Source organism: Leucopleurus acutus (assembly GCF_964270905.1).
Source record: "Leucopleurus acutus genome assembly, chromosome: 12".
NCBI lineage: Eukaryota > Metazoa > Chordata > Mammalia > Artiodactyla > Delphinidae > Leucopleurus > Leucopleurus acutus.
In genome coordinates this window covers 56,659,015-56,673,063 of record NC_139154.1, presented here as the reverse complement: position 1 = coordinate 56,673,063, position 14,049 = coordinate 56,659,015, and the positions used below count along the sequence as shown (strand labels likewise).

The following is a 14,049-nucleotide window of genomic DNA, read 5'->3' as shown; positions in this document are numbered from 1 at the left end:
GACACACACTCCTCAAATTGTCTGCTTCCTCTCTCCATTTTTTTCCTCCTTAAATGTAATTATTCTGTGAAAGTTGACCTTATGAGGTGGAACACATTTAAGAGGATCTGGTCAAGTAATAACATGAATTTCTTTATCTCAGTGGAGGTTATCAGTAAGCCGTAGGGAACACAATGAGTTTCCTATGTGTTAACGCAGATAATGTTTCCAAAATGATTTCCGTAGCACATCAAGGGTTTTATTACAAGGCATGTTGGAGTACTTTCCTGAACCTCTTCCAAAAAACTGGTGGGAAGGAGATGGCATGGCAGATAAAGATGAGACAGAGGGCCACTCAAGTGGCTAACTTGTGCACATTGCCAAATGCCCTTCGAGCTGTATTCATTACCAAATCTTTGACATTCTCTAAAAATCAGTCCACACATGGATTCATCCAAATTAGTGAAATCAGTGATGATTTTTATCAATTTCATGTTCGTCTCTACTCAGTCATTGCCACCAGAAATGGCCGTATCATGTGATACCACGTGTAATACCTAACACAAATGAAATATGATTTTTTTCAGCAAATGTATTAAGAGGTAAGTTTCACCATAGTAATCTTGATTAAACGATCTAAAAGTATTAAAATGTATCTAATGATAGAACTGTTCAAAATGTGTTTTTGAAAGAACAACCACCACTCTGAATTAGTGTTATTTCCCTCCTGGCAAGTGGGTGCTTTTTATACCATGTGACCAGTCATTCTCCTGTGCACATTTATTCCACACATGGCATTTACGTCATCTGGGAAAATTATAGGAGATGTCAGTGAGAGGAAGACTTGAGCTGAATGCCCACGTCATCAGTGACAGAGCAGGGATATCCAGTTGACCATGATATAAGTATATGGCAGGCACAGAAGGGATAGGATAGCAAGGTAACATAAAGTTTAAATAACAGAGCTTTTTATAGGAAGGTAGAGGTCTTAATGTAGGAGCAAGCAGCACACAAATTCCTAAGGTTTGTGGAATGTAAGAAAAAAAACAGCTTCTTCGGAAAACAATGAGGCATAATCTACAAAAAGTTGAAAGTGTGCATACAGTATAACCCAGCAACTCCACTCTAAATACCTGACAGAAATGCATGCACATGTGTGCAAAAAACATGTACAGGAATGTTCATTGCTTGGTTATTCATACTAGCCAAAACCCAGAAACAAGCTAAGTGTCCACCAATCAGCAGAGTGGATAAATAGTGATATAATTCTTCAATAAAATATTACACAACAATAAAAATGAATGAACTGTTACATGGAATCACATGGATGAATTTCACAGACATACTGCTAAAAAGAAACCAGACACAGAAGAGAACAGACTTCATGGTTCCATTTATATAAAATTCAAGAGCAAAGCTAAACCAAGCTATACTGATGGATGTCACAGTAGATTGTGATTATATCTAAGCAGCTAGGAAGTCTGCACGAAGCCATATATTTTTATCAAATTTAATATGGTTTATTCCTGACATTTTGTGGATTTTACCAGGAAGTGTCAAGGGAAAGTTTTCAAACAAATACAACTTTGTTGTTACCTGGTTTACAGTGGCTGCAAGACACCATTAATGATAATTTGCATCTCTAATATCAGAGATGTTAAAATGGGGTGGGAGAGTACACCTCAGAATCATTGAAATTGAGTTTTTGAAAACACTTTGTAAACCTTAAAATGTTTTATTTCTTTCACTTTGATTCTGCTAGTCAGCATTTCTTGAGTGTATTTTCTTAGCTATAATTCTATTTAGTTGTAATTTATGTAATTAAATTTATGGTGTTCTTCTTCATATATATTTAATGCTTTGGTCTTACCACAGTTGTGTAAGATAGAGGTAAGGTGGACATTGTCCCCATTGTACAGATAAAAAGGCAGAAACGCCGAGATACTTGTTCTTCCCATCTCATATGATCATGCTTAACTTTTCTAATTATAAGATATTTGCCAGTTCCAAAACGTCTTTATTTTCAGGAAGAGACGTGAAAAAAATATATTCTGTTGAAAAAAATCTGATCTGTCAGGTTTTCTCTCCTCAGTTATATTTTCTTTTTTTAATACTTGGCATAATTTCATGGGCTGTGAGTTTTACACAAAAATAAGTTACAAATGCTATATTAAGAGGATAAAATATATTATCTAGCATTGTGAAGGAGTTATGTATTCTACATCACTTATTTATTATTTTATTTCCCCCCCCCATCATTTCTGGATGAGATTCTTTCTAAAATATATTACCTACTTCCTTGCTTAAAAGGCAGCATATGGAACATAATATTTTCTCAATGAGTCGGATTTATAGTAATAGTGATAATAGCTAACATTTATTGAGCAATTACCATGTGTCATCCACTGTTCTAAGTAAAATACTTATTTTAAATTATTTTATTTTCACTATATTCCTGTGAAGAATTACTATCCCCATTTCACATATGGGCAAACAAGGCACAGAGAGGTTAAGTAACTTATCTAACTTGTCTAATCACACAGGAGTAAGTGCAGAGCCAAGATTCAAATCCAGTCTGGCACCTGGAGCCTGAGCTCTTAATTATTATGCAGTACTGCCTCTTATACTTTACTTCATGTATTAGAGTGTACTATATTGATTCTTTCACGAACTTGTGAGATTAAAAAAAATGCTATACCGAAAGGATCCATTTTGCAGTTCTTTTCAGATATTTATGTTTGCTTGATTTTGGTTTTTTATTTTACTATACACCCCCCTTTGCTTTCAATTCTTACTGTGTGTTCTGCCCCCTAACTGTTCATTCACTACAGTTAATCTCTGTGCACTTAAAAAATTTCGTTGACAGAATTTAGTACGACCATGTGTAAAATAAGATGTGCAAAAGATCTTTCTGGATTTTAATCTAAGTATATTTTGTGATCTTTAGTGCCCAAGTCTTGGGGCAGTTATTTTATAGGCTACTAAAATATTCTTTATACATTTTATTGGTATTACTATTTATTGAAAAGGCCATTATTTGGCTATATCTTAAACAACTGAGGTGGTTAAATGAAGAGCCTCTTCACAAGTAAGGTGTTCATATATATTCATTAGGCAAGTGAGATAACAGCTTTTTTAAAGAAGAGTCTAAAACTGTTGTGGTTTACAGGTTCACTTATGTAGTTCCCATTTGTTACTTCGACGAGCAGCTGTGGCATGTCTCCGGCAGCTTGCCCAAAGAGAAGCAGCTGAAGTATGCGAATATGCCATGAGCCTAGCAAAAAATGCAGGGGACAAAGAGAGCAGTGGTGCTAGTAAGTTATATTATTGGTCAATATTCTTTTTGTTTAAGTATTTTAACATTTCAAATGAGTATTACTTATTAAATAACATTTTTGCATTGAAATATGGTGAATTTTCTTATTCTTTTAGGTAAAATAAAACTGTTATCATTTTTAAAATTCCCATGTAGTTTTCTTGGTAACTTTACATTTTTACCTTTTTTAAAATTTCATAGCTGAAAAAAATTTTTTGTAGCATTTAGTATCAGGACACTTCCGCCATCCCTTGAGAATGTTTTAGCTGTATAAGGGATGACTAAGGATATTGCCTTGTATCATTAGTAGGCTTCTGAAAAGAGAAATTATCTATTTTAGGGTTACCTGAAAGCTTCCAGTCTTTGACAGTAGTTAACCTTTTGTGATGTAACTTTTCCCTGAAGAAGGTAAGACCAAAGTAACCAGTAAAACTGTGAAATGTCAGTAGATGTTTGGGTAACGAAAGGTGGATCTTCGCTTTCTTCAGTTCTTTTTGCTTTTGGGAGAGTTTTAAGTATAGCTTGAATTTGTAGCTGGTCTTCCGTTTCTAGGGATAGGTGGTTTGGGAACTTTTTCAGAGCTTGACAGAGATTTCCCCTATTGTGAGAGAAAAGTTTTACTTATAAGAGCTTCCTAATGCATAGAAGTTGCTTGGATACTAAGAAACAACATACCAAAATAACTTCAGTTTTAGCATAGTGTAATAAGAGCTCTATTAACAAGCATACTGTACTGTAGAATGTAAAAGAAGTTTATTATAAAAGTCTAACAGTAAACATCACTGCTTTTTGGAGAGAAAACAGCACCAAAAGTAGTTACAGAATTCTCCTGAATACATGTAAAATTTCAAAACTTCTAGATGTCAGTCACCATAATCAAAATTGAAAGAGACAAACTAAGAGAGGGAAAGATAGTTTCAAAATATGCTTATTGTATTAAATGTGCGCATTTATATTTTAATATTTTTAAAGCTTTTACAAGTTAGTGTGCCGGGGGCCTAAGACCACCCTCCAGGTTTGATGATTTGCTAGGACTCAGCATATAGTCACGCTTATGGCTGTGATTTATTACAGCAAAAGGATACAAGGCAAAATCGGCAAAGGGAGAGGATAAATGGAGTGAAGTCTAGAGGAAACCAGGCACAAGCTTCCAAGAGTCCACTCCCCATGGAGTCACACAGCAAGGAGTTGTGACAACACATGTGAAATGTTGTCTGCTAGCGAATCTTGCTAGATACTCAGTGCCCAAGATTTTTATTGGGGACTGGTCAAATAGGCATGGTCTGCCTGGCATATACCAAAAGTTCAGACTCTCAGAAGGAAAGCAGATGTTCAGCATAAACTATATTGTTGGTACAGATGATTTAGGCACAGTAAGCCACTTTTATCAGGAAATGATGGGAACCTTCCTGAAACCCAGTTCCCGTAATATCAGGCCTTAATAGGGTAGTCTCGGATCTGCTATGGTAACTCTTTTATGCATCTGTAAAAATCATGAGAGCACACAAAAGAGGTGTTTTATCAAAGGAGAAATATCAACATATGAATACTTTTAACCTCTAGTGATTGAATAGTTGCAAGTTAATACAATCATAAGATAGCATTTTTCTTCTATTCACGTCATGGAAGTAAAATTCTTGATATGGGAAAATATTCACTGTATACTGCTAAGTGAAAAATAGGCCTCTGTGCCTAATCTGTCCTTAATGTTCCCTCCTTGGAACCTTCCCTTTCCTACTGTCTTTGAATTCCCCTCACTGTGGCTATTTTCTGCAAACCTCCCCTTATTCTGTCTTTGGAGTGACTCAATTTTAAAAAGCCACTTTTCAGCCCTCATCCCTCTTTATCACTCTCTTCAAGGTTCAGAGGGCTTTGGACTTCGGGGAGCCTAATAGTACTCATTCTTAAAGGCTGCCAGTTGTTCTACTCCTACTGTTTATAAGAATAAAAAGAGTTCCAGGTAAAGCAAGAAATTTAAGTACTATTTCATAACAACTTTTGATTGGGCAGGATTTTCCCAATTTTTTTTTTTTTTTGAGGTACGCGGGCCTCTCACTGCCGCGGCCTCTCCCGCTGCGGAGCACAGGCTCCGGACGCGCAGGCTCAGCGGCCATGGCTCACGGGCCCAGCCGCTCCGCGGCACGCGGGATCCTCCCGGACCGGGGCACGAACCCGCATCCCCTGCATCGGCAGGCGGACCCCCAACCACTGCGCCACCAGAGAAGCCCCTTTCCCAATTTTTAAATAAACTTTTAGGATATAATCTATTTATAATTTGTGTTCTAGCTTTATAGATTTGTAAAATCTGAACTAGAAGACTAAATAAGTTTCAATTCGTTCACCCAACATATATAGCAATAATTTTTTCAGACTATTAAATCTATTTAAAAATGTCTCTTTCCCACACTTTTTGTTGTTAAAATCAAATATATATTTAATGAGCATTCCCTGGAGATTTGTTTAAAATACCACAGAATAAACAGTCTTAAAGATCAGAGTTTTTACCTTTATTGTCAGATAAAATTCTAATTCTAAAGATAGGTAAATTGGACACCATAGTTAAATTGTGTATATAGCTAGCTGTTTTTGTTGTTATTGTGAATTTACATGTAAATCATGGTCTTTAACATAATTGTTACCTGTAGTATACGATAAAATCCTTTACAAGTTCATTTGTAAAAACTGTTTTTCAGATGTCAGTCCTTTTGCAACTGGAGCTAGTTCTCGAAGTGATGTCCATTGCCGGCACCAGGGTGTTAATATAACAGAAACTGGTCTTGAGGGACTTCTTTTTGGAATGCTAGACCGGGAGACTGATAGAAAATTATGTTCTGATATTCATGATACTTTGGGACATATGCTGTCATCACTGGCTGTAGAAAAACTTTCCCATTGGCTAATGCTTTGTAAAGATGTCCTAGCAGCTTCTAGTGGTATGTATTTAATATATAAAATATATTCTTAAGATAATGAAAATTATTTAATTTTGATATATATCTATAGATATATATACCATGTATAGAAATAGATGCATATATAGATATACACCGTATATAGATATATTTAGATACATATATTACATTACAGATACATAGAGCTTACATTTTAAAATACTAATAATTTTTAATCTGTAAATCCCTGTAAAATGTTGAAGATTAAATTATATTACAAACTAATGAACTTTGGTTATTTTTGACAAATGACTAAGTTCAAACTAATTTTCATATATAAAAATCCCAGGCTACTCTGTCATTTGACATAAGATGTAAAACTAGTGAAATATATAAAATATTTTTATGTTATTCTTTCCCTGGTTTTTTAATTTCTATTTTTATTTATTTTTTAAATTAAATATATTTATTTTAAGGAGAAACTTTATATGGCTGTCATAAACAGAACAACCATCATAGCTTTCATAAAAGTAAAGTCATTGTGAAAGTACATGCAATGAAGACAAAACAATATTATTGAATTTCAAGTTGAAAATTGATGGCTGCTATCTTTTTAAATTTTTTATTTATTGTAAATTTTTATATAATTTTTAAAGATTACTTTCCATTCACAGTTATTACAAAATTATTGGCTCTATTCCCCATGTTGTATAATACGTCCTTGAGTCTGTCTTACACCAAATAGTTTGTACCTCCCACTCCCCCTCCTTGGCTTTTTATTGATTGTTAAAAGAAAAATCTTGCCAATTCTACTGTTTTCTACTGGTTTTAAATTAGGTATCATCAAACAGTACTATTTCTAAAGCATCGTTTTTGCTATATGTAAGGTTGTTATAATATGCTTTTATTTTTGTTACAGATATGAGTACTGCAACTCCCTTAAGTAGTGGAAAAGATGAAGAATTTGAAAAGAAAGATGAGATGGATGATGATACCATGTTTACCACACTAGGAGAAGAAGATAAATCAAAGCCCTTTGTGGCACCTCGCTGGGCCACTCGAGTATTTGCTGCTGATTGCCTGTGTCGAATCATCAATTTGTGTGAGAATGCAGACCAGGCTCACTTTGACCTTGCTATGGCACGTTCTGCTAAACTGCGAAACCCTACAAGTAAATTAAAAATCAGTACTTCTTTTCCCCAGAATATTTTTATAGGTTTGAAATATTTTACTGCTTTGTAACATGCTTTAGACTATGCCTTTCATTTATTGTACGTTTTCTTGCCTTTTACCTTTGTTTTCTGTCCTCTCTACATACTGTCCAACTTCTGATCCCTATTGGGAAGATAAGTTGAGGAAAGCAGTCCAAATTTATATATTTATCTATCTTAAGATATATTTATCTTAATCATTTGCCCTAAGGATAATGATGGCCCTAAGCATAATGATGGCAGTAACTTATGTTTCCTTGGTACCTTATCCTACTTTTAGCAAAAGTTTAAGGTGAATAAATAAAGTGAGTTTGGCAATCCCCAGCCTTGGAGAATGTCAGAATTCATGAATGCCATGGAAGATTTCAAACTCGCAGATTTCAGAACTGCTATTAGGTATTTTTGAAAAGGTGAAAAGTGTTTATTACTGAAACCTTTTACTTTTTGATCATTTGTAAGCTTTTATACCGTATATCCCCTGGATCAGATATTATAGGGAATTTACAAAGAGATCATCAGGCCAGTATCTTCACTTACAAATGAAGAAACCTAGAGAATCTGAGAGAGGTAGTAGAGTAACAGACTGTCTTATCTTACGCTTTGTTGTCTCTTCGTCATCGTGTCATTTTTTAAAATATCCAAAGACACATCGTATATGTTATCTGTATTGAAGTCTATATGTTAAAAATGCCTTTCAGTTTACTTTGTTGTGTATAAGAAGCAGTAAAACTCACAAATGGACTAAAAAACAAAAAGTAAAACAGTATTATACTATGTATAAAATTGGAATCTGAATATAGGGTACCAGCAAAGCACAATATGTTGTGAACAGGGTGTCTTTAATCATGTCATTATTCATCAGATATTTACCGAATCTTGTTCTTTACTTCCCATTGGAGAGCCAAAGAATAAAAAAACATAGTCCTTGCTCTTGAAGAATTTCTAGTCTAGAAGAAAGAGAGACAAAGTTATCACTCAAAAATAATCATATATCCCAATAGTGGAAGGATAGAGTACTTTGGGAACATAAAAAACTGCTACTCATTTCTTGAAGTGCCAGGGAAGACCTCACAGAAGGGATCATTTTGAAGCTGGGTTTTAGAGGCAGAGAGAGGGTTTTCCAGGTAGAAGAGGTTGGATGTATTTGTTTTCTATTGTTGCTATAATAAATGACTGCAAACTTAGTGGCTTAAAATAACAGAAGTTTATTAACTTATAGTTCTGTGGGCCAGAAGATCCCAGAATGCAATAAACCTCTATCAGTCCCTTAATTGTCTCCCCATTTTGGAGTTTCTGCCCAAGTGCCCCTTTCTTCTCCCCCACGTTAGGAGTTCATCACCTTGGATTTTGGAAAAAGATAGAGGTCTTGATTTGAGAGAGGGTGTAGGTAGAGACTGTGTAGAGAAGCAATAGCAGTTTCATTCTGGGAACAATTGCCTTGCTTTTAAGCTTTGATAGGACTGATCTAGGGCAGCCTTTACTCTAAGGCTAAAAGGAAAAAGGCTTCCCTTTTCTACATCTTGTCCTTATAAAAATCTTTTCCAGAGTAGAGGTTGGTAAACTACAGCTTGCAGTCCAAATCCAGCCTGCAGTCTGTTTTTATAAATAGTTTTATTGGAGCACAGTGTAACCATTTGTGTACATATGGTCTTTGTACATACTACAACAGCAGAGTTGAGTAGTTATGTTAGAAATTATATGGCCAGCAAAGCCAAAAATATTTACTATCTGTTTCTTTACAAAAAAAATTTGCCAACCTCCGCTGACAAAAAAACTACAAACTCTTTTGGGGAAAATTATGATAATCAGTTATTTTGCTTCAGATGTCAGTTTACAATGTCATCAGTGTTATTGTATAAAGGTTTACCAATATTCTTGAGAGATTATGGCATGGAAACTTTCTTGAAAGTGTATCATTGTTATTTTAAACATGGTGAAATATGTGGATCATAAATCCTTTTTTAAAGAAGTTTATTTCTTTCCGTATTTTTATGTGATTACACTTAATTTTGGAAATGTTTTCCTTTTTTGCCTTCTATTTTTATTTTTAGATGATCTCTTGGTACTTCATCTCTCTGACCTGATTCGCATGGCATTCATGGCTGCAACCGATCATAGTAACCAGCTGCGGATGGCTGGGCTCCAAGCACTTGAAGACATTATCAAGAAGTTTGCATCTGTGCCTGAGCCAGAATTTCCAGGTCATGTGATTCTGGAGCAGTATCAAGCCAATGTGAGATATTTTATTTGTTTCAAAATTAAAACTGATCTTTTGAAAAGTGAAGATTAAAGAAGTGAAGATCCCCTGGAGAAATGTATTTGGACCTGTAACCTATTTATTCATGTAGAATGCATATCTTTACTCCCATTGCCTGTCACACAGTTTGAATCAATTCACAGTTGAAGAAACAATTGTATAAAACTTGTCACTATTTTTAAGTCATGATGTAGTATTAGTGATAAAACTAGAATAGATGTTCCAGCCTGGCTTTCCAGTCTTATGTTTAGATATTTAGCCATGCCATTTAAAAGATAAAAGGAACATTTAAAGAGTGTTGTGGATTTACTGCTGTTATTTTATATGCCAAGACTTGATAAGCATTTTTTAAAATAAAAAGCAGTTGCCTTGGGACTTCACTGGTGGTCCAGTGGTAAAGAATCAGCCTTCCAATGCAGGGGACGCGGGTTCGATCCCTGACTGGGGAGCTAAGATCCCACATGCTGCAGGGCAAGCAAGCCTACACACCACAGCTACTGAGCTCATGGCCTCAAGTAGAGAGCCCATGTGCCGGAAGCTGTGAGCCCATGTGCTCTGGAGCCTGTGCACCACAGAGAAGCCTGCACGCCACAACGAAAGATCCCGCATGCCGCAACTAAGATCCCATGTGTCACAACTAAGACCCAACACAGCCAAAAATTAATAAATAAATTTAAAAAAAAAGCAATTGCCTCTTGTATGCTGAAGGATAAATTAACTTTTAATAATAGTGAAAAATATTACTGAAAGAATTGTATACTTTCAAAAGATTTTTTTATTATATTCTAAACAGAGATATACTTGTTTCCCCTGAAATTTATGCCTATATTTATGTTCTTCAAAAGCGGCACAATAGATGTAATCCTAGTAATGGATTATATGAAGGCGAAAAAAACTTATGTAAGAAAAGAACGAACTTTTTTTTTCACTGTGATTGTACCAAAATCTTGGCTCTAGACACATCATACTTCATCTAAAATCTGTGTTCAAACATACACAAAATTAAAAAGTGTGGATAATGTATAGTCCATTTTTTTCCATCATAAGTATAGGTAAAGAAGTTATACTTTCTAGGCCAAATGGCTGTAGAAAACCTGTATATAATTATTTACTCCCAAATACCCAACCTATCAGAATGAAGGTCTTTTTAAAAAAATCTTTCTATTTAGAAATAATTTCAAACCTACAGAAATAATTGCAAGAATAGTACAAAAAAACCTGTCTTATACCCTTCATCCTTCATTCATATTTGCCAATTGAGAATTTTGCCTCATTTCCTTTAACACTGATTTTTTTCTCTCTCTCTACACTCAACACATATACACACACACATTCTCTCACTCTCTCACTTTTTTTTTCATAAACCATTTAAAAGTAAATTATCTAAATCAGGTATCTTTACCTGGTGTAATGGAAGAAATCTCAAATTAGGAGTTGACTATATTTAACTCCTAATTCAGCTCCTACATATTAAATGTAATATATCTAAGAATCTGTGACTGTTACTGGCTTATTAAAACTAAAGCTCTAAGCAGGCTGGACCTGGTTAGTACTTGGATAAAAAAAACTAAAGCTCATATTTCTTCACTTATTACTATGATAACAGTACATTAATATTTCTTGAGCAACTTTCTTTTAAAGCATCTCTTTTTGAGGTGAAATGATTTTTAAGGTCTTTTAGTGACTATGTGAATTTTTAGTACTACTCAGTTATTTAAAGAAATTGAGCCTTTAATCTCAGTTATATGAGATTCACCCATGAAGTAAATACTATTAGAAATACGTTCAGGAATATAGATAGAAAAAAAAAAAAGCAGTTTTCTGTTATCTCTGGGAACATGTGGCTTTGTCAGAAAATCCTATTTACTATTAAAAATAAATGAAAAACAAATAAGATTAATTGCCTGTTTGGTATACGATCCTGCAGATTGGATAATGATAATCTCCTGGAAAGCAAAAGAAGAATGGTATAATTGAGTTTATTGTCACCAAAAAGAGAGATAAAAAGGAAAGGAACAAAGATGTGTTTTGTGTGTTTTCATCTCCAAAGACACAAAAGGTTTACTACTTATCTTTAAAAATAAAATGCTTGTATTCATTTTTCTAGGTGGGAGCTGCTCTAAGACCAGCCTTTTCACAAGATACTCCATCAGACATAATAGCAAAAGCTTGCCAGGTAAGAAGAAAAATAGAATTTTCAATAGTTATCTTCTATAAATTTATAGATATCTTAGAATTTCACTTCCAAGAGAGAAAAATCAAATAGTATTTTTTTTTTTTTTTTTTGTGGTACGCAGGCCTCTCACTGTTGTGGCCTCTCCCATTGTGGAGCACAGGCTCCGGACACGCAGGCTCAGCGGCCATAGCTTACGGGCCCAGCCGCCCCACAGCATGTGGGATCTTCCCGGACCGGGGCACGAACCTGTGTCCCCTGCATCGGCAGGCGGACTCTCAACCACTGCGCCACCAGGGAAGCCCCAAATAGTATTTATTTTTATCTCAGAAATACAACAGTGACAGCTTCCTTTTTTATTCTGTGTAAAATGATGAAGTACTAACTATTAATCACATTTTTTTTTTGCTGTAGCTGAGGACATGACTTTGGAATACATAGCTCTTACATTGTCCAGTAGTCAGTGGAGATGTAAAGTCATAAGAGGGACTAGAATAAAAGTAAAATCTCAAAATCTATAATCATTGAAGAATATATAGTAATAATAAATAGGTAATAAAAGGGTTTTTGACCACAGGTTATGAAAATTCTACAAGTTTCTGTGTATTAAAATTATCCTAAAGACAATTTCACAATATGGAAGTTTTATTGCAAAATTGATTCCAGGGGATTATTCTCATATTATTTTTTCTGAAGAGAGTTACAGAAGCACCTATGTTCCTACACCTTTAATAAGTTCATCTTTTTCATGCTCTGTCCTGAAAAAGGATTTGTGCATTACGCTCTAATCTTTCAAAAAAAAATCCAATTCTTTGTCTGCTAACCTAAGGATAGAAGAGAAGCAACTCCATCCTTCTCAGTTTTCCGGAGTACAGGGCTGTATTCCATCTTTATTGCTTAGAATTCAGTCAAGCTACGTGTGTCCTCTATGCAGAGAATGTTCTGCTGTTTGCAATAATAGGTTTGATTACTCTTTGGTCAATGAGTTGCCTCCTCCTTCTGTTAGAATTTATTTTTCTGAAGCCTGCTATCTTAATGGTGGCCTTCAGAGAAATGAACTCCTTCTACCAACAGCAGGCTAGAGAGAGAAGAGGAAGCCTTGTTTAAGACAGAAGTCTGTGGATCATGGTACAAACCTTGGAGTTAGAGTAGGTTAAGTCATTTAGATTGGGATACTGGCACACAGACATCAGAGATCACAGTCATGTATAATTAAATGTATTATGGTAGCGTTTCAGATCATAATATTTAAGCAGACAAAACATCCTATAAAGCTCCTGATCATCAGAAAGGCAAAAGCTATTAGAATTTCATCTTGTGAATGAGTAGTATGAAAATTTCCTATTACTGAATTTGCCTTAAACGTCTTATTTCTTGGACTTCCCTGACAGTCCAGTGGTTAAGATTTTGCCTTCCAATGCAGTGCAGGTTCAATCCCTGGTCAGGAAGCTAAGATCCCACATGCCTTGCAGCCAAAAAGCCAAACATAAAACAGAAGCAATATTGTAACAAATTCAATAAAGACTTTAAAAATGTTCCACATCAAAAAAATCTTAAGAAAAAGAACACTTCTTATTTCTTATGTGGCCCTACCTGCTTTCTGAAGTTTCTTCTTTTCTAGTGGCAGGCTTAAATTTTTGACCTCCTGTCCTGTTTCTGGGAGGAAACCTGGTTTTGAAATAGCTGGAGCATTGGGTTGCAAGTTTCTTTCTTTAAGGTTACCGAAGGAGTTGGCTTCAGGCAGATCTTGAAACATGGCATCCCAGATTGTTTACTAGAGTAAACATCATGTTGAACCTGAAAATCAAGTAATTCTTAGATATTATAGGAAAACCCTCAAATGTTTTCAATTGAGGACAGTTGGGGACAGTAATCAGTAGGTTAATAAATCATTTAAAGCAGCATTGGAATCGTAAACATAATACATACTTTAGATATTTTATTTCAGTCTAAAATTTGTAAGTGTACATTCATTCACCACTCTTTTGATATAAGGCCAGAGTCTTTTCTCTAAGTATGATTTTGCTGATTCAGTTTTGCTTTGTCTTTCTTCATAAACCAAACCTATAATGCAGTATCTGCAGTTTCTGGTTTCATGTTCTTTAAAGTGGAGAAGGTACTTAGGTTTTTGCAAAGCAAACTTAGCACCAAATTCTCGATTTTGACAGTTTCCCCCAACTTTCAGTTATATTTCTACCAAAATTCACAGAAATAGTATCAAA

General features: G+C 34.9%; 1 protein-coding gene across 1 annotated transcript in view; it reads left to right on the top strand.

Annotated features, from left to right (window-relative positions):
* Positions 1-14,049, top strand: part of HEATR5B (HEAT repeat containing 5B) — an 86,359-nt gene that overhangs the window by 45,090 nt on the left and 27,220 nt on the right. Inside the window, exons 22-26 of the mRNA XM_082852123.1 lie at positions 3,149-3,293; positions 5,989-6,228; positions 7,106-7,357; positions 9,449-9,630; positions 11,762-11,830. Of these exons, the coding sequence (XP_082708249.1) occupies positions 3,149-3,293; positions 5,989-6,228; positions 7,106-7,357; positions 9,449-9,630; positions 11,762-11,830 (888 nt within the window). The remainder of the gene's footprint in view (positions 1-3,148; positions 3,294-5,988; positions 6,229-7,105; positions 7,358-9,448; positions 9,631-11,761; positions 11,831-14,049) is intronic.